We start from the raw sequence: 25609 nt of genomic DNA, 5'->3' as shown, positions 1-25609 counted from the left end.
GAGATGTGGTGCCTCCGCCCTGGCTGATCTCAGTCTGTCCGATCTCTCTGGAGTCCGAAACCAAGATGGAGGTGAGCCTCTCCTGACTCTTCTATTACATTTATGTTGTTAGTTTTGGATATGGGCACCATCACTCAAGTCTTACCTGTACAAAGGAAGACTGGGGAAGCATAACTGACTTGGAAAAAGTGAAGAAACTCCAAAGAGACACTGCACCCTTCCCTTGAGATTCTGGAAAATCAAAGCAGGCACATCAGAAACATTTGGAATCCCTTGGGAAGTTTCCTGTAGACATAAGGGCCTGGTACTGGCAGGAGGAGAAGCTTGGCTCCCACAAAAGTCTTGCAGAGTTCTGGTCACTTGTCACTAGTGTTGTACACTTCTTGCTTTGTATTACAAAGGAACCCTCAAGTGAGGACCCTAGGTTGGGGTGCAGTGACCTTGGAACACATTATTTGCTCCTCTTTCCAGTGTGCTGACTAGAATCACATCTCCTTTCCTTGCTACTTTTTGTTTTTTCTTTGTTTTTTGATCTTGAGGGAGTCCATTATATAGCTTGACTCTCCTGGAACTCATTATGTAGAATTCACAGGCATCCACCTGCCTCTGGCTCCTGAGCACTGGGGAAAAGTCACTCAACACCATACCCAGTCTCTTTCTGTTCCTCACTTTTGTCAAACAGATCCGTGGAAAATGGGTGGCCCCAGTCTAGGTTCATAGGGCTGCCAGGGCACAGACTCTGACCCTAAAAACCCTGGGGGATTCCCTTCTATGTGCCCTCTGGTGGATGTCTTGGGGACAGGAGCAGATATTTGAGGAGCTGGGGTGTCAGGAAACAAGCACTTCTGGCTGGTGTCTGGTGGCATCTTGGGTCAGAGAAGCCCCCACAGTTTCCCTGGGATGCTCAGCCATTCTCCCGTGGCTCCCCTGGGAAAACATATGGAACCAGACAACATGGAGCTGGTGTCTCAGCCCCAGCCTGTGTAAGTGAACGTGGACTTTATATGAACACAGGTTGGAAAGGGGCCGTCATCCAGATCCACCCAGAAGACACAAGGTGCTTCGATGGCCTTGAACATGGGACATGCCCCAGCATTCCTAGATAAAGCTGAATCTGTCTGGAAATATACTGCTGAAGAACTCCCATTACTTGTCCTCTACAGCCTCTGCTGCAGGAAAGGAACTGTCAGTGCTGGTCAGTCCAGTGCTTCTGCAGAAGATGGGATTGACAGCTTTCACAGCTGCAGGGCCCCTTGCTCTGCAGAGAATAAGATAACCTGAAAGGTACATTATCTTATTTCATCTTCACTGCCTATCAAGAGCATCCGAGACAGGAATGAAGCCTCTGCCCCAATCCTGTTCTGTTGAGCTCACTGCAGTGGCCACCCCAAGCCCCATCCCTATCTGAAATGTCACTAAGTTGCTAGCACACAAGTCAGGGAGGCCCTCCTGTGCTTTCATGGAGAACCACCGCCCTCTAGTGGCCACAGATGCAGCATCCTATTCTTGGGAAGAGGCTCACAGGCACTCAGTCCATTTTTGTCAATTAACCTGTTGTTAAAGATATTTATCCTTCCTCACATTGCTGCTGGGAGAGAATTTGTACAATTTCCTAGGTGCACAATTTATCAAACCTTAGTTAAAAAAAACATATGCTCTCCAAAGTATGTCAGGCTCTATTAGTATAACCAGAGAAGTCTGGACAAATCATTTGTTCTAGAAATTTCTATGGACTATGACCAGGAGTACTGTGCTCCGCCCATGCCCCCCCCCAAAGCTGTTGGGTTTTTGTTACTGCCTCACTGCATGACTGTCTTCTAAGGCCAGGCTCTGAGAGGCCTTCTAATGGGTCTCCACCACCATGCTGTGGGGAAGCCAGACCACTGCTCTCCCAGCTGGCAGACAATATACAACCCCTTGGCATGCCCAAGTTATGTAGACTTTAGACCCTTGAAACCTCATCTGGTGGGAAGCCAACCTGTATCCTGGGATCAATTCTATCAATCTGCAATGAGCTCTCACAGAATAGGGATGGTCAACACCTCACATTGGTAATGTATGATGGTTTTGATATAATTTAAGTAAGGAGACAGAAATTAATGACACTCACTACCATGTTATATCAAAGAACCCAGCTGGAAACTTTCTTCTGGGTGGCACTGGACACTATTGTGATTTGTACAATGCAGTAGTCTGACCAGTAAATTACTAAAAATGATCCTGAGAGATGGCTCAACTGTTAAGGGCACTGGCTGCTAGGGCAGAGGACCTGGGTTCAATTCCTTGCACCCACCAAGCAGCTCACAACCATACATCCTTCTTTCCCCATTGGACTCCATTGATCCCATTTACCTCCCAATAGTGTTTCATGCTGTGTATACCAATAAGAATTTTTGATATTTCTATAAAATCTAGGAACCACAAACTCCTCTCTTTTTCCTTCCTTCATTGTCTATTTTTGCACAGAAGGATTACCTTTTTCATTTCCCTTCAACAATCTGAGACTGATTGAATATGAATATATTTTAAATATGAATATGATTTAAAATATAAATATATTTTAAAGTACTCATCAAAGATTTAGGATATGGATGGTCTTCCAAAGTCTTCATGTTAGTGCATTGTTTTTCCTCAGGGTAGGGAATGTTGTTTTGAGCAGTGCATGTGGGATCCTGCTATACCACTCCTGGGCATATACCCAGAGTATTCCCCAGCATGTAATAAGGATACGTGCTCTACTATGTTCATAGCAGCCCTATTTATAATATCCAGAAGCTGGAAAGAACCCAGATATCCCTCAACGGAGGAATGGATACAAAAAATGTGGTATATATATACAATGGAGTACTATTCAGCCATTAGAAACAATGAATTCATGAAATTCTTAGACAAATGGATGGAGCTGGAGAACATCATACTAAGTGAGGTAACCCAGTCTCAAAAGATCAATCATGGTATGCACTCACTAATAAGTGGATATTAGCCTAGAAACTTGGAATACCCAAGACATAACCACATATCAAATGATGTCCAAGAAGAACTGAGGAGTAGCTCCTGGTTATGGAAAGACTCAGTGAAGCAGTATAGGGCAATACCAGAACAGGGAAGTGGGAAGGGGTGGATGGAGGAACAGGGGGAGGGAAGAGGGCTTATGGGACTTCCAGGAAGTGGGAAGCCAGAAAAGGGGAAATCATTTGAAATGTAAATAAAAAATATATCAAATTAAAAAAAGTTGAAAAATACAAAAAAAAAGAAAGAAAGAAAGAAAAAAATGTGCAAAGATGATATAAAATCAGATAAAATCCCCTGGATGCTCTAATACCAGCATTCCACATCTGCCATTCAAAAGCAAGCATTACACAGAGGAACATTCAGATCTAAAGCAGCTTTGGTTGAGGCTCTGGCTGTCACCGCAGTTATTCTCTCAGCAGATACCTAACATGACATACAGAACCAAGTATCCCTCACATCTCAGGAGAGATATAGACAGATTCAAGCCATAAAAATGCTAAGAAATCAGTGCGTGTTCCCAGAGTCATACACAGCATGTACTCAAGAAAATAGGAGAGTAGGCTGCTTTCCTGACTCTGTTTTTTAATTTGAAACTCATCATCACCATCATCATCATCACCATCATCATCATCATCATCATCATCATCATGATCATCACTACCACCACCTCAAACACCATCATCAGCATCACCACCACCACCACCACCACCACCACCATCATCATCAATGTATATGGGTGTTTTTGCTACATGTGTATGTGTGCACCACATGAGTGATTTCTGCCCAAACAAGCCATAAGAAGGCCCTGCATCTGCGTCCCCTAGGACTGTAGTTATAGATAGTTGTGAGCCACTGTGTGGATGCTGGGAATGAAACCCAAGTCCTCTGTTAGAACAGCCAATGCTCTTGACTGCTGAGCCATTTCTCTATCCTCTCCCCTAACATTTTGTTTGTTTGGGTTTGTTTTTTCAGAGACAGGATTTCTCTGCAGATTAGGCTGGCCCAAGCTCATTGATTTGCCTGTCTGTGCCTCCTGGGTGCTGGAATTAAAGTTGTGTACCACCACAACCAACTTCCTCTCTACTAACATTTTATAGCATGCTTCATTTACCTGACATTGGACACCTACCCGATTCAATTTGGACTTCAAACTATATGGATCTCTTAGGAATCAGGAGTCATGGGTCCTATTCACAACAGCTTTAAAAAAGTAACACCTAGCTAAAAAGGAACAAGATCTCTACAGTGGGAAAAGAATAAGATAACTAGAAAATGGAAAAATCTCTCATGCTTATGGTTTGGCAGGATTAAAAGATGAAAATGTTTGTATTGCCAAACTCTATAGTTCCTAGACAATTCTAACCAAAATTCCAATGATTACCTCACAGACCAAGAAAAAAGTTTACATTTCAGATGGAAACTCCAAAGTCTCTGAATAACCTAAACAATCCTAAGCAGAAAAAGGCAATGCTGGGGTGAGATAAATATTTGATTTCAAGATTTCAAGGTGAAAAAAATAGCATGGCACAGATCAGATGGGGGAAAGTTGATCAGTCAGATAGACTAGGCCAAGAAATGAACCCACCCAACTACAGCCACTTGCTCTGTAAAAATATATTTGTTTTCAATTTATGTTGGGGTTGGGGCATGTGTGTGTGTGAATGTGACTGTCTTTGGAGGCCAGAAGATGGCTTTGGATGTCCTGGAGCTGGAGCTACAGGTGTTTGTGAGTTGCCATATTAGATGCTGGGAATGAAAGCTGGGTTCTCTGTGGGAGCAGCAGTCCTTTTGTAACCGCCAAGCCATCCTCCAACCCCCACCTTACTTTTGACCAAAATGCCAAAAACATACATTGGAGAAAATGAAATTTTTAGAAAATAACTAGATCTGGATATTCACATGCAGAGGATGAAATTAGATTCTCATCTCCTCTCCAACAGAAAGAGCAGTTCAGACTAGACAAAGATCCTAAGCTGAGACATGACACCGCAGATAAGGCCACAGAAATCACCTTAAGATATGGGTGTAGGCATGAACATTCTGAGAAGAAATCCAATAAACAATAGAATCCAAAGAATCAACAGAGTACATGAAAGGCAGACCACACTCTGTCAGAAAGGAAGCCATCTCAGTGACAGACTGGCAGCTACGTCAGTTAGCAGATTAATATCTAGGATCCAGGAACTCTAAAGATTAAACATCCCCAAATCATCCAATCAATAAATGGATGACTTGAACAGATCCTTCTATAAACTACAAAAAACCATTAAGCATTTGGTGGAAAAATGGTTCAATAACACACGCCTTTGGGGAAACTCAAATTCACATTGTGTGGTGATACCATCTTATTCCAGTGAGAATTATTATATTAAGAAATCAAGACCAGCCAGGAGGATGTGGGGGAGGGCTCTTCTACCCTGCTGGTTAGAGGGTAAATGGATGTGGTTGCCATGGAAACCACTATGGCACTTGTTGGTGACTTCTCTCATTGCTGTGACAGAATACTTGGGAAAAGCAGACTTGACAGAAGGCAGATGTATCTTGCCTCCTGGTTAAGTGTTTAGTCTATCATGGTGGGTATGGAATAGGGACAGGTGTCTGAAGTGGTTGGTCCCATTGCCTCTTCAATCGGTTAAGCAGAGAAAGGTGAAGCCTGATACTTTGCCTTCACTTTACTTTTTAACCAGTCAGGAACCCTAGCAAGCTCATGGGATGGTACTGTTCAGATCCAGGGTGGGTCTCCCCTTCTCCATTAAACCTCTCTGGAAACAGCCTCTGGGTGTGGCTTCTAGAGTATTCCTGAAGCAGGGGAATCTAGGAGAAGGAGGGGATCAACTGTCATAGGAGGTTACAGAAAAGAAAAAAAAAAACAAAACAAAAAACCCATAAAAACAAAATACCTACAGGAAAAACAAATAAAGCCACTGAAGGCCAGAAATATTTAGTTCTCTGGTGTCTGGTAGACATGACAACATTACACTCATGAAGTCACAGAACCTATGGTTACTTGCACAAAACCCACCCAAGATCAAGCCAGTAAACATCCCAGCAGGGGTTGCAGAGACACATGAGTCTTCATCACATAGCTGAGGAACTTGTGAGAGTTGATGGCTGCTAGAGGAAGAAGAGTCAGTTTTTCTTCCAAGGACACAAGCCCAGATAGTAGTCTCTGCTCCAATGGATGGTCCCCAATCTATGCACATATGGACAGCACTAATTAGACTTAGTGGGCTATAAACAGAAAAGAAGATATAAATTTGGGGGGATGGATTTGGGGGGCATTCAAAGGAACTAGAGGGGAGAGTAGGGGATGTATACAAACAAAATATATTGTGTTCGTATTGAACACACATATGAAATTCTCCAGGAATAAAATGCTTTACTAGATTTTGTAAAAATATTCTGTTTCTTATTCTCCTTGATCTATCTATCTATCTATCTATCTATCTATCTATCTATCCACATATACATATATATACATATACATATATATATATATATACATATACACATATATACATATACATATATACATATACATATATATATATACATATATATACACACACACACATATATGTATATATCTTGCCTTTTACTATATGTCAAACCCTCAGGTCACTGGGTCATAGTCACAGTACTGGAAGGTGCTATACACAATACTGGATTGGAAAAGTAATAATCATTCTCACCCGACTGTGAACCTCTGAGCTACAGTAATTACTTGACTGAAAGACAAGCCCACTAGAGCAACTATGATACAGATGTTATGGGAGTAACCAATCACTTTATTAGTTGGATGTCAGTCCCACTCCATGAGATGAAACCTATAATTTATAGGGTCTATGAGGCCACAAACCTGAGACTAGATACATCCTGTGTCCTAGGAAGAAACCTACTACTATTAACCTATTAAATGGATGTAGCAATAAAAAGATTCTAATGAAATACTGCCATATCCATAGAATAGTGTATTACTCATTAGAAAAGTTTCTTCATTCAGTAGTCCATTCAGTAGTATTTAACAAGAAAACCTACAACTTGTCAACAAAAAGAGACTTTGGAATGCACAACTCTAAGTAGGATGACTAGATCATACATCTTGCCTTAAAGCTCAGGGATCTACCAAAAAAATGGAAAGAAGAAAGATTGTAAGAGCCAGAGGTAGTGGTTGACTTTAAGGAAACAGCACTTCCAGACAGATGTCAGGTACACATATGAACTCATAGAGGCTGTGACAAAATACACACAATCTGCACAAGCTTAAGCCAAACAAAATCCTAGCTGAGAGGAGTTTAAGGTCCTACCCCTAGTCAAGGAGATATGGTCATCTGAGAGCTCCTGACAGAAGAAATGTCAGCTTTCTTCAAAGGAGTGACACTGGATATATGAACTACATTCCAGGATAGGCCTCACACCCAGGAATAGCCCTCCAGCACAAAGTGGACTACACAGATTTGGTTTGGTTTGGTGTGGTTTGTTTTGTTTTGTTTTGGTTTGTTTTGGTTTAGTTTGGTTTGGTTTGAAATAGTGTGAGAGAATATAAAGTGAGTGGTAATTGACATGGATTAAAATCTAGGAAGAGTTGGGGGAAAGGAATTAATATAATCAAAATACATTCTATGAGGCTCTCAAAGAATACAAAAACACTTTTAAAAGGAGTATTTTTTTTAAAGAAGTGTTTATTTACATTTTCCATGCAGCATTTATTGTAGAATATGGCAACTAAAACATCTAATTACAAACATATGGTTACTATCAAAAGAGATCAAAAGAAATTAACAGAGACTACAAGATGAGGATGGGGATGGTCCCACGAGAACCAGTGAAGGCGAAATTCCTGTGCTGTCACTGACTTAACTCATCTCCTTTATATTAGATGGCAGCTTGTATTGTCACTGAGAAAGCTCAATGGATGTGCTGAATCTTTAACCATACATCAAAACCAATCAATTAAGCCCCATTTTCATCTGAATTTTATTCATGGTGAAAGTCAGTGTCCAATGTTCTTATACTCTGCCTTTCTGAAGAACTCAGCAGAACTTGAGGAAAAGTCACGCTCCAGTTATGACTGCATCCCGAGGCACGACCTTTAGAACAATGGGTTTTTCTGGTTGAAGAAGTCCCTTTCTGCTTAATTTCACAGGTATCTGCAACAGGGAAGGAAGACTGTTGAGAACCAGTGAATGAAACAACAACATCACCAAAAGAAAAGTAATAAACCAGTGTTAGGGATAATATGCAATGCAGAAACAAAAAAAAGCTGCATTTTAAGTCATATGTTTTTACTTCTTTTTTCTCCAAGCTGTCTCAAGTGGATGGTGAGAGTATGCATCCAAACACACGTTGTGCAAAATGGTGATTAAGAATCTACTGTGTTCACAACCTGAAACAAACTCATGCTGGTTTATATTAATATTCTGTGCTGATTTAAAGTAAAACAAATGAGTTTCACATTTTTATCTTTATTCTTAGTCTTTATGTCATATTAATTTTTTAAGTCATGAAAAGTTATTTTTGGTTTTGAAACTTGCAAGATAACCATGGAAGGATAAATTTCAACTCTATTAACAATCCTCAGCTCCAAGATTATGTATCACCACTATACTCAGCATGTTCAGGGCAAGTCTTCTGGAAGAGACATATGTTACTTGCTTTTCTAGCATCTATTCTTGGCTTCCAAAGATATGGTAAAAGTGAATGTCTGACTCCACAGGGTTTTCAATAGTACTTTAGCATCATACTCTTTAGTAATGAAGGGGAAAGCTTCCAATAGACAAACCTTCTATTCAGAGAAAAAGGAAGGGGAGCAATCCTCTCATGGAGACAGAGAAGTATCAATTTTAAGACGACTGGAACTTGAAAGAGCATCTGCCCTATGCCAAGTTTGCTATGGGGTCTCAAAACAAGAACTGTGTTTTGTCTGTCTAAATCCCTGTGCATAATGTAAATGCTTTACCAATAAATACTAAAATAAGTGGGGTTATGTGTAGATAAAGCTATACAACTGTCTTAAGGAACAGATCAAAGAATAAACACTTCTGTCCTTTTGTCCAGAAAAGACTTCCATCAATAAAGAGGAGCCATACTCTAAATACACAAGTCCTGTAATTTTAGCCATACCTTTACATGAAACAAGAATAAGATATTCAGGAAAATGCAATGCAAATGCTTTTTCTAAATGTCTTATTTTACTCATTTATAATTTAAGTACTATACACATGATTTTGATGGAGAAATGCAATAAAGATATACATGTAAATACTTACATAAATAATACTAATTTTTAAAAGAATGTTTTTATGAAATAATATTATAACTGTAAGCCATACTTTCAAACAGTTACCAGGTATTCAATGTGAAAACTCTCCTCAAAGAACTATTTGGAGTGCAAGGAAAGAATAATATGAGGTGCGATAGAAAAGAGAGGGAATATCCTTCAATACAAAGAGAACAAACATAAAACAACTGGAGGTTTTAATGATATAGAGGTGATGAAAACAGCCTACAGGACCCAAAAGCTGAACATGGAGTAAACAAGGACAGAAACCTAAGACGAAGGTTCACTTGGAGAGTGAACAAGGACCTGAAGTATGAGAACAGAATAAAAGGAAGAATAAATATACATACTTTATGGAAATATGCCAACTACCTATTTTCTAGAGAAATGAGCCAGAATAATCAAAATGTTCCAGGTTGAAGTTCATCATAAAAAGCAAATTTATAAAGACATATAGTTTATGTATAGGAGTGTTTTCCCAGCACTTTGTACATATACCATGTGTGAATTCTTGAGAAGCCAGAGTGGGCCATCAGAGCCACTGGAATTGGACTTACAAATGGTTGTGAGCCATTATGTGACTTCTGGAACCTGAACACAAGTCCTTCTAAAGAGCAGAAGATGCTCTTAACCACTGAGCAATCTCATGAGACCAAGCAATTGGCTTTTAAAATAATAATTCTCAACTTAGCATGACATGGGGAAACCAGAGATGAGCTTTTAAAGCCACATTTTGGGTGAATTGTTTTAGGATTGCTGAAATGACAAGGCATCTTGAGTTTCTGACTTCTTTTTGAGACACACAGCCTATGTTTGCTTCATATACACTAAGTGGCCAAGGATAACTTGAAATTCTGATCCTCTATCCTCTAAATCCTGAGTGCAGGGATTATAGGTATGTACCATCACAGCTTGTTTGTGTAGTTCTATGGATTAGAACCAGACATTAGTGCAAAATTAGTAGGCATCTTGCCAACTGAGAACATCCCAGACCCCATATGAGTTTTAAAGGTCTTCTGTAACTCTAATGTACATACATTGGTTGAAAAGACTGTGAAAGGAGGGCTTCTGTGAACTACGGAAGAAGAAGACAATACAACAAAGACTGAAGACATGACCATTGCACCTCTGCTTGGCACATCATATACACAATCTCAGTGGACATGACTAGATTTTCACACTGGTCTCCTCTGACTCTTCATAGTGCTAAATTCTAGTCTATACAGACCTAGAACAAAGAGCCCCTTAGCTAATACCTAGATACAAATATCTTAGATAGCCAAAAATCAAATTATTAGACCTCAAACACTCATTATTATTTTTAGACATAGAACCTTAAGTTCTAAAAAATCCTCCCATAAAACACTGTTTATAGAGATAGCTTTCTCCCTCACCTGTGTTTCCTTGCAAGGCTGGAAGGAGAAGTTCTGCAGTACTTTCGTGAGAGCAAGTTTCATATTCATGAGAGCAAACCTCATGCCAATGCAGTTCCTGGGTCCATTTCCAAAGGGCAGATATACATAAGGATCAATGCTGCCCTTGTTCTCCTTGCTGAACCTGGAGACACAATAAATGATTAGTTGACAGAAGATGAAAGCATAAGAGGTACACATGTGAAGTTGCCTTTTGACATCTAACCAGTAACTCACAGGTAGTTTGGGAAATGTTCATTGAATTTCTACTTGCAGGTATTTGGCTATGAGAATTTTACACTAAAGATCCTTTCAACTCTCTTTCCTTATAAGACTCTCCATGTGGCTGAGATAAGATAAATGCTGTTTGAAAAACTGTATCCTTATGTGGGCACACACTAGTGTATTATGGGGTAGGGGGAAACTAACCATTTAATGATTGGTTGATGGGCCAGTTCATTGGGGAAATTAATGTCTAGCTCTGAAAATCTGTTCAAGAACCCACAGTTGCAGACATCATAGAGAAGAATGCAGAGCTGTTGTTTTGCTACTTGGACATGATGCCAAAATGCCTTCTAAATATTTATCTTTACACACAAAAGATTACTGCTGATCTCAGTCTGGGTCAGTAAAGCTTCAGTTTGCAGTGGGAGACAGTTAGCGCAGAAACTCATGACTGGTCATAGTGCTGAGAAGTGGTGGTAGCAGGCTGGCGAGATGGCTCAGTGGTTAAGAGCACTGACTGCTCTTCCGAAGGTCCTGAGTTCAAATCCCAGCTGCCACATGGTGGCTCACAACCATACATAATGAGATCTGACACCCTTTTCTGGTGTGTCTGAAGACAGCTACAGTGTAATTACATATAGTAAATAAATAAATCGAAGAAAAAGAGGAAGAGGAGGAAGAAGAAGAGGAAGAGTAGGAGGAAGAGGAGGAGGAGGAGGAGGAGGAGGAGGAAGAAGAAGAAGAAGAAGAAGAAGAAGAAGAAGAAGAAGAAGGAGGAGGAGGAGGAGGAGGAGGAGGAGGAGGAGGAGGAGGAGAAGGAGAAGAAGGAGAAGGAGAAGGGGAAGAAGAAGAGGAAGAGGACTCAGCCCCTTCAAGATTCAGGAAACATCACAGAAGGGGCAGAAAAATGTAATAGACAGGGCATGAAATGGATGGGAAGTACTATCTTCTGGACACGACATGCCCATTGCACTCATGAACTCATAGCATCATTGTGTGGATACCTACACAAGACTAGACACATCATCATTCCATTATGGGAGGGAAATAGAGTTCATGAGATGCCACCTCACTAAGGAGCTGTTGACAATAAATGCTTGGTGAAGGTGGAGAAGTTTTTCTTCAATGGAGCAGCCACTGGTGAGTTGACCATTCTCCAGGAAAAACCCCTACACCTATGCTTATGTGAGCCTAAGTAAACTCACAAGTCACCAAAAAAAATCCAAAAATACATGATACAGGAGGAGGACTGGTTGAAGACAGACAGGGATTCCATATGAGTGGGAGGGAGAAGAGGCAGGGCAATGTGAAGTGAAAATGACCAGAATTCATTATCCATTCAAGAGATTGTCAAAAAATACAAAGGAACAAGAAAGGAACTACATCTTTAAACACTAAAAATCCATTTGGGATGATGCTGTGTCCCAACTCTGAAAAGCACATTTCATTTCAACTTCAGGAAAAGTGGGTTTCTGACCCACACTTAAGCGGGTCCTTAACTATTTGAGGAAGAGGGAGGAAAGCATTCTGTAGCTAATGAGCCATACTTTCTTCGCATCTCACTTCCTCTCTCCTCTCTTTTCTTCTTTCTCTACCATTCTCATCACAGAATGCAAATGGATACAAAATGATACTTAGATCATCTTCCTATAAGAGGCATCATAGAGTACACAGGCCTGTAGAGTACAGAGTGGGTTCCTGCCCATGAGGTTCTGATACCTTTCAGGGCGGAATTCCTCAGGCTGTGGCCAGTGCTGTGGGTCATGCTGGAGAGCATAAGATGGAATCATCACTGTTGACCCTTTGGGGATAAACACACCATTGATTTCAACATCTTTTTTGGAGACTCTCTCCAGTCTACTAGCAATGGGATATAATCTGAGGGTTTCACTCAGCACCATATCCAGGTATTCCATCTCCATCACGATATCATAGGTGGGAGGTGCCTGGAAAGAAAGAAAAGGATTTGTGCTAAGATCTTAGATTAACTTACAACTGTGTCTAGTGTTGAATTCTCAGCACCCCCAAAGTCAAGCTCAGCAGCTCAAAGGATTTAGTTAGTACTTACAATTCATTTTAAGGCATTTTTAGTTGTTTTAATTCATAAATGTAGATTTTTTTGTATATGTTTATGTAAACCATATGAGTACAGCACCCACAGAAACCAAAAGAGGGCACTGTAGTAAGCCACCCTTTGCTCATCCTCATTACAAGATGGCGCTGGCCAGATGCAGCTCCCTGGTAGTAAATTACTTTAGTACATGCACAGTGTGCTGTATTCGTTATCACACTTACATGCTAATGAAGAATTCACTTAGTTTGCCTATGAGGAAACGACTGGTCATCTCTCCATGGCAGACGGGGCTGACTAGGATATATAAGGTCAGGCAGGGAGAATGTTGGGGGCCGCCAAAAGAAGAAATAAGCTTAATTCAAGGTTCCCGAAATAAACCATAAGAAGGAAAAAACTCCCTGGTGTTGCGTCCTCCTTGCTGGTGAGGGTGGGCATGACATTTTGGTGACCCGTACGGGGAGTACCTTCTATGGTCGGGGGTAGTGCACACTGGTAAATTCCTGGTAAGTGGGGTTAATTAAAAATTCCCAGTATATGGGAGGAATTAAGATCCCGGTAATGGGACAAGCTACAGCTCTAGGTATTAAGAGGCTATGAAGATGCCGGTAATGGGACAAGTTTAAATTATAAAAGGAAGGTCAAAAAGAAAAATTAATCGGTAAAAGAGTCCACAGAGTCTCCTGTCTGAAGTACAGACAACAGAGGAGAGTGTGGCTAGTTAGCCCCACCCTGCAGATTAAGGCTGAGAGGGAAGAAGTTCATGGCAGAACAAAAGGAAAGAGGATTTGCATAGTAATGTACTAAAAACAAACTCTGCAGTTAAAGTGAGAATTACAAGAAAGTTTATGACCCTGCTTTTACCGCAGTGCACTTTCTGCTAGCCTGTGCGGTTAACTTGGGGGAGCAGTTTAGATTCTGCCACTAATTACGCAATAGCAGTGATAAAGAAACTTATTGGGATGGGGACTTCCCAGTCACATCCGATTTTTCTGGCTCTTCATTGACCTATCTTTGAGAAGGAAGATTCTGAGAGTGAAGGAGAGATTCAGGCTCTCCTGAGCCAGTTTAGAGACAGGCGGTCATAAGAAGAAGAAGCAAACTTTAGAACAAAAGACAAAAGCCCGCCAAGGTGTCAAATTTCCACTCCGCTCTGCCAGCCCTGCCTCCCTACCAGGAGGGTGTTTCGTTGGTGCGTCCCTCCCCACCCCCTGCACTTTCTGGGCATTCCTTTTGCCCAGAAGTCTGTGGGTGGGTCGGGTGAAACCATTCTAGAGTACCCTGCCCTTTACAAAGAAAAGAGAACTCTCCCTGGGGCTCCCAAAGGGAGGGAGAGCTTGCTTTAGGAATAGACCTCTTAAAGGAGCTCCACAGAGAGCTAGCTCACACCTGAGGAATTTATGCAGCTTACCAGAGATAAATTCTCCCAGTCAGAGACAGTTAAAACGGCCTGAGAAATCAAAAGTAAAAACCACTCAGGCAGAATGTAAGTCTTAAATTACAAAGAAATTCCTGGGCTCTCCTCCCCTCCTACCTCTCTCCACATGGTCATGGCCAGTATACTGTGTCTGTGTGTTCACCCTAGGCACCCCCTTCTTCACATTTTTTAAACCTCTTTCTCTTTTTATGAACCTAATATGGGTTAAAAAAGCAGGACACTATAGAATAACTATCAGTGGTTGCCACTATGTCTTCCCTCCCTTCTCTGGCAGAACTCCCAGAAGAAAAAGAAGATAAGAAGTTAACTCTTAAACAAGAGAAAAAGCAGGTTTCAGAAAAGCAGTTTCTCCATGTACAGGACATGGTATCAAAAAGTATAATGATAATAATAATAATAATAATAATAATAATGGTTAAAAGCTAATTTCAAAACTCTCCAAGAAAGAGAAGAAAATGGGAGACATCCTATTTTCTCTCTGAATCCTACTGGAGATATCCTTAGTTCTGGTTAAGATATTTGGATCTTTTTGGGACATCAAGTTCCATTTCTGTCTGTTGCCTATCTTTGGTGCACCAAACTTGTCACAGAGTTAGAAAGAGCAATTATCAAATTCATCTGGAACAACAAAAAACCCAGGATAGCTAAAATTAGTCTCAGCAACAAAAGAAAATCTGGGGGAATCAGTATCCCTGACCTCAAGCAATACTACAGAGCAATAGTGTTAAAAACTGCATGGTATTGGTACAGTGACAGGCAGGAAGATCAATGGAACAGGATTGAAGATCCAGAAATGAACCCACACACCTATGGCCACTTGATCCTCGACAAAGAGGCTGAAAACATCCAATGGAAAAAAGATAGCCTTTTCAACAAATGGTGCTGGTTCAACTGGAGGTCAGCATGCAGAAGAATGCGAATTGATCCATCCTTGTCTCCTTGTACTAAGCTCAAATCCAAATGGATCAAGGACCTCCACATAAAGCCAGACACTCTGAAGCTAATAGAAAAGAAACTGGGGAAGACCCTTGAGGACATCGGTACAGGGAGAAAGTTTCTGGACAGAACACCAGTAGCGTATGCTCTAAGAGCAAGAATTGACAAATGGGACCTCATAAAATTACCAAGTTTCTGTAAGGCAAAGGACACCATCAAGAGGACAAATCAGCAACCAACAAATTGGGAAAAGATCTTCACCAATCCTACATCAGATAGAGGGCTAATATCCAATATATATAAAGAACTCAAGAAGTTAGACTCCAGAAAACCAAACAACCCTATTAAAAAATGGGGTACAGAGTTAAACAAAGAATTCTCACCTGAAGAACTTCGGATGGCGGAGAAGCATCTTAAAAAATGCTCAACTTCATTAGTCATTAGGGAAATGCAAATCAAAACAACCCTGAGATTTCATCTTACACCAGTCAGAATGGCTAAGATTAAAAATTCAGGAGACAGCAGGTGTTGGAGAGGGTGTGGAGAAAGAGGAACACTCCTCCACTGCTGGTGGGGTTGCAAATTGGTACAACCACTCTGGAAAGCAGTCTGGCGGTTCCTCCGAAAACTGGGCACCTCACTTCCAGAAGATCCTGCTATACCACTCCTGGGCATATACCCAGAAGACTCCCCACCATGTAATAAGGATACATGTTCTACTATGTTCATAGCAGCCCTATTTATAATTGCCAGATGCTGGAAAGAACCCAGGTATCCCTCAACAGAAGAGTGGATGCAAAAAATGTGGTATATCTACACAATGGAGTACTATTCAGCCATTAGAAACAATGAATTCATGAAATTCTTAGGCAAATGGATGGAGCTAGATAATATCATACTAAGTGAGGTAACCCAGACTCAAAAGGTGAATCATGATATGCACTCACTAATAAGTGGATATTAACCTAGAAAACTGGAATACCCAAAACATAATCCACACATCAAATGAGGTACAAGAAGAAAGGAGGAGTGGCCCCTGGTTCTGGAAAGACTCAGTGAAGCAGTATTCGGCAAAACCAGAACGGAGAAGTGGGAAGGGGTGGGTGGGAGGACAGGGGAAGAGAAGGGGGCTTACGGGACTTTCGGGGAGTGGGGGGGCTAGAAAAGGGAAATCATTTGAAATGTAAATAAATTATATCGAATAAAAAAAATCATAGAAGAGAAAAAAAAAGAAGTTAACTCTTAAACAAGAGAAAAAGCAGGTTTCAGAAAAGCAGTTTGTCCATGTACAGGACATGGTATCAAAAAGTATAATAATAATAATAATAATGGTTAAAAGCTAATTTCAAAACTCTCCAAGAAAGAGAAGAAAATGGGAGACGTCCTATTTTCTCTCTGAATCCTACTGGAGATATCCTTAGTTCTGGTTAAGATATTTGGATCTTTTTGGGACATCAAGTTCCATTTCTGTCTGTTGCCTATCTTTGGTGCACCAAACTTGTCTATATGTGTGTCGATTCATGTTATCCATTGTTTGATTGGCTGAATGATTATTGTGTTTATGTTATATGTTGAGAAGAAAAAAATAAAATGGTAAAAAAAAGGCATTATCTACTGGCAGTCATGCCAGTCTGCAATTTACACAGAAGAAGATGATTTAAGGTGCTTCACATTCTTAACTATGAGTTAAACACAGCTGGAGAAAAAGCTACTTTTTAAGAGGCCAGCAGCCTCAAACTCAGTGGTTAATTCTCCTGGAAAAATTTCTACCATGGTGATGGTTGGGTTCAAGGTGTTTTATTCCCCTGAAATTACAGCTGGAAAAAAATATATATTTGGTTTAAATTAATGAGATTTGTGTAATCGCTTCATCTTTATTTCTAATTGGTCTTATAGGTAGAAATGTTTTACATGCCTTGACTATAGAGTATTGACTCATAAGTTATTGAACATAATTTAAAAAAATATAATAATGGTAACAAAAGATAAGTTTAAAACTAACAATTTAGGGTTAAAGCTATCTTAAGCAACACGTGGCATGACAAAAGCCAAGAAAAACAGGTGTCTAAGGTATTTCTAAATTGACATAATGTTTTATGTGATTCTTATCCTAGAACTCAGACTTATAAAAAATTAAGACTTAAAATAATGTCTCTTCAATAAGTTACACTGTCATACACTCAAACACACAAACTGATAGACAAACTTTGCAATATGAAAATAATATGTTTGCTATTATTTTAAGGAGAAAAGATTATTTAAAACTGGGTTTTGCTTTCAAAAATTGTAGTTATGCTTTGATATTACAGGTTCTTTTGTTATTTGACCTTCATACAGTGGGGTCTGGTTACAGGCTACTCCTTGCAAGATTGATGGGTGTAGGTCTGGCCTTATCTTACAGGCTTCACCTAGAGAGTTCTGGCCAAAAGAACATTTTTAACAGATTCACTCAGATGTGGTTCAAAATAAAGTTTCAAACTTAGATCTATAAAATGTTAATAAGGCTATATAGAAATTATAAAGGCATTACAATTCAGCCTTAGATCCACCCCGAATATTAACACAGGAGGCTAGAGTAGCCCTCAAGAGAGTAGAACAAGAGTTGCAAGACACAATATTGTTTCGCTACAAGGAAGGAGAGAAAATTGCTTTATGCATTTTGTCTACATTTTTGCAGCCTACAGGCCTGCTAATGGCAGGAAGGTCCCCTGTTGTGGGTGCATCTTAGAGCCTTACCAGTAAAATCTATTGATCATTACCCTACTGCAGTTGTTAAATTGGCCCTTTTAGGGATACAACAATGTCTACAATTTTTTGGGAAGGATCCTACATCACTGATCGTTCCCTATACTGCCTCTCAGGTACAGGTTTTGTGTGGGACGATTGGTGGCTGGGCCATATGGCGCTGCTGTTTTGATGGATTAATAGATAATCATTATCCCAGACATCCTTTGATTTCATTTTTTTAAGGAACATCCTGTGGTGTTTCCAAAAGTAACTGCCCAAGCACCTTTGCCGGGTGCTCCCAATATATTTACAGATGGATCAAAAACAGGCTGTGGAGCTTATATGATCGAGCCTAATGAGCCCGTTTTGTGTCAATATCAGCCTGGCTCCCTACAGGTGGTTGAGTTGCAAGTTGTGTTAGAAGTTTTCAAAAAATGCTCCTTTCCATTTAATTTACTTTCGGATTCATCTTATGTGGTAAATGCTGTTAGGGTATTAGAAGTAGCTGGCTCCATAAAACCTACTAGTACGGTGAGTCATCTTATGAAGGAATTACAGAAAATTATCTGGTCCAGGGATTCAAAATTTTTTATACAACATATTAGAGCCCATTCTGGTCTGCCAGGCCCGCTGAGTAAGGGCAATGACCTTGTTGATTGATGCACCAGAATGAAATATGCCTTCCTGGCCTCATCCCTGGAAGCTGCATGAAAATTTCATCAGCAATTTCATGTTTCAGCTAGGACATTACAACAAAAATTCCATCTTTCCCATGCAGATGCACAACAGATCGTGCTGGAGTGCCAGCAATGTATAGTTTTTCACCATCCCCCAAGTCTAGGAGTTAATCCAAAGGGCCTATTGCCCCTAAAATTATGGCAGATGGATGTGACTCATATATCTGAGTTTGGAACCTTAAAGTATGTTCATGTTTCTGTGGATACATGCTCTGGCATTATCTATGCTACTGCTATGGGTGGAGAGAAGGCTCGCAATGTGATTGGACATTGCTTTGAAGCATGGGCTGCCTGGGGGCAGCCTTGTCAGTTAAAAACAGATAACGGTCCAGCTTATACTGCTCAGTCATTCCAGTCTTTCTGCAAACAGATGAATGTACAGTTAAATCATGGCCTTCCCTATAATCCCCAAGGTCAGGACATTGTAGAGCGTGCCCACCGCACCTTGAAAGAATGTTTAATAAAACAAAAAAGAGGAATAGGGAATGGAAGAACTCCAAAGAACGACTCTCATTAGCTCTCTTCACTTTAAAAATTTTAAATCTGGACTCACAAAATCAGTCTGCAGCTGAGCGACATTCGCTTCACTGACCTCAATCGACTGAAAAGGTAAAATGGAAAGATATATTGTCCAATCTATGGGTTGGCCCAGATCCCGTCATAACGAGATCTAGGGGAACTGTTTGTGTTTTCCCACAGGACCGGAATGATCCCATTTGGGTGCCAGAATGACTGACACAAAAAGTGATACTTCAAAAGAGCAGAGAAGATGCTGAGGCTCCAGTACTAAGGGATGCTGATCTTGATACTTTGTCTCCCCCTAGTGTTGACAGAGAAGCTCACACTTTAGGCCATAGCAAAAGCCTGGCCCATACCACTCCCTGTTCATTATAATTGCACCCTGCTGCCTACACTGTTTTCCACTTCTTATGACAATGGTCTCCCATGTGTTAAGCTGACAGGAGAACCTGCGCATTTGTATACAGCCTCAAATTATTCGCTCTTAGGAACCTTATGTTTTACGGTTAAAAATAGTTCTTTGCCATGCATATGGATAGGCAATGGCACCTTGGGCCACTGGATAAATCCTCTCAAGAATTATCAAGCATCCCCAGGCATCTTGGCAGCGGCACTCACAGAAATTAGTCAAGGAGCTGCTAAAGGAGATGGAGGTGGAGGCAGTTCTTCTAATATTAACATAACTACCCTTCTATTTCTACACAATAGCCTTAGACCAGGAGAACCGGGAATCATTTACACTCAGCAGACCTTCCCTCAAAAGAGACTACTGCCTACTTGCTTGCCTTTTGTGAGTTTTCCTCTACAGATGACTCAATGCCAATCACCTTTCTCTAGAGATAGGTCAATTATTCCAGGATTTAGTTTCTCTCCACCTGTAGGACACTATAAGTTTAATTAGAATCAAAAGGGAGCACAGAATGCATGGCCATGGTATGATTGGATCTTGTCAAATTACCAAAATGCTTTTACCTCACTAGCTCCTCTTGCTTGCATTAAGGAAGAAGATTTTTTTTTCTTTATAATATATCTGCTGTTAGGGACGTTAAAAGAAGGGCAGTTAGACTTCTTAATATAACCATAAACTCCCTTTTGCAAAACATAAGTTATTCCTCTGCCCCGGTTTGCCTCAAACCACCCTTTTTCTTCTTTATTAATACCGATGTGTCTGGTGATCGCCTAGATTGTAACAGCACTCATACACAATGCTATCTATTGGAATGTTGGGATGGCGGCAATGATACTGCCTTGGTAGTTCACCTACTCATGTTTGTGCCCATTCCAGTCATAGAAGACCGAGACACTTTTCCTGTAGGACAATTGTTCCATGTCAAGAGAGATTTTGGTATTACTGCTGCCATTATTACAGCCATTACTATATCTGCAGCAGCCACTGTTACTGCTGCAGTTGCCATGGCATCTCAAGTGCAGACTGCAGAGGTAGTGGATAGTATAGTTGAGCGGTCTGCATGAGCCTTACAGACTCAAAATCAATAAAATTCCCATTTAGAAGCTGGAATACGACTTTTGAATCAGAGAGTAGATATTCTACAAGAAGAAATTGATGCACTTGTAACAATGGTGCAGGTATCTTGTGTTAAACATACCCCAGGATTGTGTATTACTCCCCTCCAGGTGAATATGACAGCTCTAAAAGAAAGTCAGTACAATATCAGTGAATTCCTTAGAAAAAATTGGTCTCTTGAGGGAGAATTATTACCAAACAGCTTGTATTTCAGATAGCTTCGCTTAATGCCAGAAGACTGAAGCCAATCACCATGGAGGACCTGACCTCATGGATCTCCAGTGCCTTTTCTTGGATCAAAGAGTGGGCTGGGTTGTTAGCTATAGACGCCCTTATGTGCTTAGCAGCTTTCATCTGCCTTTGGTGCTTCTGCCGTATTAGACGAGATCATGCAGTTCATAGAGCCGTAGTTTATCAGGCTCTTGCAGCTATGGATGCTCAGGAAGACGTCTCTGTGTGGCTGGCCTCTCTAAAATCTTAGAAGCCTTCGCTCCAGGGTACACTGAGCATATAGTACTGTACATACTATACTGTCTGGAATCCAATGATACCCAAAGACGGGCAACTTCTCAGCGCTTGGATCAACCTATGACATGGGGCCTGGTGAGCGATAGGGTAACCCTTTGACGGGTAAGACCAAGTCGTGGCAGAGATGACCTAATCCAGGGGTCATTGGTCAGCAGAATGCCAGTGACCCGATTAGCCCTGACCTGGGACGACTTCTATTAAAACAAAAGGGTAATATGTAGTAAGCCACCCTTTGTTCATCCATCCTCATTACAAGATGGCGCTGGCCAGATGCAGTTTCCTGGTAGTAAATTACTTTAGTACATGCACAGTGTGCTGCATTCCTTATCACACTTACATGCTAATGAAGAATTCACTTAGTTCGCCTATGAGGAAATGGCTGGTTATCTCTCTATGGCAGACGGGGCTGACTAGGCTATATAAGGTCAGGCAGGGAGAAGGTTGGAGGCCACCAAAAGAAGAAATAAGCTTAATTCAAGGTTCCTGAAATAAACCATAAGAAGGAAGAAACTCCCTGGTGTTGCGTCCTCCTTGCCGGAGAGGGTGGGCGTGACAGGGCACCAGATCTCCTGTAACTAGAGTTAGAGCAGTTGAGAGCTACCATTTTCATGCTGGGACTCAAGTACGAATGGATCCTATGAAGGAGGAGCCAGGGCTTTTAACCATTGTGCCATCACTCAGACTCCTTACAAAGTAGAATAACTGTCACTTGGGACCTGAAAGATGGTCAATTATTGAAGTTTGTACTATGCAAGCCTGAGGATGAGAGATCAGATACAAATCATTTATAAACCCTAACACAGTAGCACCCATCTATGATCCCAGCAGCATGAGACAGGGCATGCCTGGTTCTCATTGGCTAGACAACCTCACCCAATCTATAAGCTCCACGTTTAGTAAGAGCCTGTATCATAAAACATGGTAGAAAGAGAATCAGAAATGTACATAATGTAGGTCTATAACCCCCCCCCACCCCCCCCCCCCCACACACACACAGAGAGAGAGAGAGAGAGAGAGAGAGAGAGAGAGAGAGAGAGAGAGAGAGAGTGTTTGACTCATGACTTAGACACCAAGGCTCACACCTTGGCTTCTTCTCCTATGACTATAAGTAGAGGGAATCATGGCACAGAGCTGAGTCAACCCAGGCAGCTTAATCAAGACTAAGGCTAGGCTCTCTCAGTGCACAGTTGGGACAGCACAGCAGGTCCAGCAGCATCACTGAACCCTGCAGAGATCTGTATGATAAGTGCATGTCTTTAACATCACACAGGTTGTGTGCATACTGCTTGCTTGGTCCTAGAGAACAGGAACAACAGACCCAGCCCTGTCACAACAACCTTCTGTTACCATGGGAGGTTTTATTGACCATTTCTCTTTCTCTGTCCCTTTTATAATTTCTAAGTGCTGCTGGGGGAAACCAGTTTGTGGTTGTGCTCTTGTTAGAAATTATCAAGGGCTGCTGAGACATCTCAGAGAGCAAAGTCACCTGCCAACTGAGACTCCTGACCGAATTAGGACCCTTAAAACTCATGTAGTAGCAAGAGAGAACAAATGCCTTCAGGTTGTTCTTTGTTTAACCTTTACACACGTGCTGCAGCACATATGCCCACATACATATTAATATTCATAACATACATAAGTACATACATACATACCTGCATACATACATACATATATACATACAAATATGTAAATAAAAATCACCAGAATAGGAAGGATGGCTCAGTGGTGTGACTGCTTACTCACTTACTAACACACAAATTCACACACAAAAAATGCATACAGTGCATACACCCCCCCAGACACAACATACACACACGAACCCTTACTCACATACTCTGTCTCTCTCACACATATACACTCTTTTTCTCTCTCTCTCTCTCTGTCTCTCTCTCTCACACACATACAAAAACACACAGACACACTCTCATACACACATACACACACACACTCTCTCTCCCTCAATCCCTCTCTCTCTCTTTCACACACACACTCTCATACACAGTCTCTCTATCCCTCTCTCTGTCTCTTTCTGTCTCTCTGTCTTTGCCTCTGTCTTTCCCCTATCTCTGTCTCTTTGTCTGTCTGTCTGTCTGTCTGTCTGTCTGTCTGTCTCTCTCTCTCTCTCTCTCTCTCTCTCTCTCTCTCTCTTTCTCTCTCTCACACTGTTGGAGGTGACAAGAAGGTGTCTTTTTTGAGGCTTTTTCTTTTTCTCCTACACCATCCTCTCACCTTATTGGGCAGAGCTCTGTCGATCTCCTCCTGCAGTTTCTTCTGGATATCAGGGTGAGTGGCCAGTGCATACAGGGCAAAGGAAAGTGTGCTGCTGGTGGTTTCATATCCACCAAAAATGAAGATAATTGACTGGGCTGTGATCTCCATGTCGGAAAGGGCTAAAAGTAAGAAAGCATTTCAGGTGAGTCATGTCAGGATGGACTCTCACGGAGTAGATGAGGAGAAAATTATATGTCAAGTCAGGATGGACCCTTACAGAGGAGATGAGGAGAAAATCAAATGAGCCCCCATTTTCCTAGACAGACTATGGAGATGCCATTCAGTCACTCTGAGACTGTCATCATGTCACCATGACACCATGACAGCAATGTGACACATCCAAGAAGAAAAAGGAGAAAGCTTCAGGTAGGTTGTCCCAATGTGTCTACAGTTCCTCACCATTCCCAGTGGTCAGGTTCAAAACATGGACTTTCTTTTTTGTAAGTTTTAAAGTGTGTGTGGGGTGCCATGTTTGTGAGGAGGGTGCCTTTGGATGTTAGAATAGGGCACCCTATTAGATTATACTTATATAATTTATATATAAGTATAATATATTATTATACTTATATATAAGTATATATATACTTATAGTATATTATTATACTTATATCTATGTATCATAATAATAATAATATATAGGGATTATACAATAATCCCCTAGAGAAGTAGTTATAGAAGGTCCCTCATACAGATTAATTATTTTTAATTCTATTTATTTATGTGTGTTTCTCCAGGTGCCCATGGAAGCCAGAAGTTGGTATTGTGATCCACAGGGCTAGAGTTACAGGAAGTTGTACCTCTTCTACCATGAACGCTGTGATTCTCTTGTTCATAAATTCTTTCTCCCAATTAGTGTAAGTACTTGTTACAAAACTGAAACTGGACTATAAATCTACAATTGGTGGCTGTTTTTAAAATTAATATTTATTTCAGCAATCAAAAGTTAAACAGAAGGGCTGATATATGCAGTCAGTAGATAGGGGTGCTTCCTTAGGAATCACCTAAGTTCAGTCCCCAGCACTTTATGAATCAAGTATGGTAATATCTGTATTCTTGGGGACACTGAAAGACTGACTGGAGGGAAGACAGCCAGTTATAGAAGAATTCTGCTTCTCAGCATCAGGGGAATCACACCCTCAAGAACTGAACTCTTCCTAGGAGCTCTTTTTATTGTTACACAGAAGGCAACTTAGCAGGTCAATTTCCATACACCAAAACCTCTTATCTAATCTATGGGCTGTCTTGAAAGACCCATCACCTAAGCTGTTCTCAGCCATAGGAAACAGCATGGTTTGCCAGGAATGCCTGTAGACTAAGGTGTGCCAAGCTCTGGGAATTGTTCCAAAGAACACCATAAAATCTCAGATAACAATCACTAACAGAAGGCTACTTCAAAACCAAGGTGCTACCACTCCAGATTCATGCCAGATACAACAGTTCTGCTAAAACTCTGCTGCGAGGTAGCACAGCCCTGTAGTCTCAGGGATTAAAGGTCCTCAGGCACATTGTGAATGTGGGTCAGCCTGGGCTACATAGAAGCCTGGGCTAAAGGAGGAGGTGCGGGAGAGTTTGAAGTTATCTGATCACATGAAAGGGTTTCAAGTGGGCAAACAAGAAAGAACTCAAAACACAAAGTACAGGATCACTTCAAACAGTAAGTGTGGGGACCCAAGGGACCATACTGCTGCACATAAGCAAGTGAGTGCATGGGAAATGCACAGATGGGTAAGAATGGAAGACACCCTCTCCATTAGCTACTGATGCACACCTGGAGAATAAAGTCAGGAACTGAAATGCCATCAGTTTGCAGCCGTGATAGTGAAAATGACCTTAAACAACAAAAAAAAAATAAAGACAGATGGCAGGCTAGAGACATGGCTCCAGGGGTAAGTGTGCTTGTTGTACAAGCTTGAGAACCTGGGTTT

At 41.0% G+C, this 25609-nt stretch overlaps 1 protein-coding gene across 1 annotated transcript in view; it reads right to left on the bottom strand.

The window, feature by feature from the left end:
• Positions 1-8066: 8066 nt before the first annotated feature.
• The window catches only part of LOC127673009 (cytochrome P450 3A11-like), a 32810-nt gene continuing 15267 nt past the window's right edge, over positions 8067-25609 (bottom strand). The window contains exons 10-13 of the mRNA XM_052168523.1: positions 23643-23803; positions 12649-12875; positions 10687-10849; positions 8067-8162 (exon numbers count right to left, since the gene is read on the bottom strand). Coding sequence (XP_052024483.1) covers positions 8067-8162; positions 10687-10849; positions 12649-12875; positions 23643-23803 — 647 coding nt within the window. The remainder of the gene's footprint in view (positions 8163-10686; positions 10850-12648; positions 12876-23642; positions 23804-25609) is intronic.

The sequence above is a fragment of the Apodemus sylvaticus genome, chromosome 22, assembly GCF_947179515.1.
Source record: "Apodemus sylvaticus chromosome 22, mApoSyl1.1, whole genome shotgun sequence".
Classification (NCBI taxonomy): Eukaryota; Metazoa; Chordata; class Mammalia; order Rodentia; family Muridae; genus Apodemus; species Apodemus sylvaticus.
This window is presented reverse-complemented; position numbering and strand designations above follow the sequence as displayed.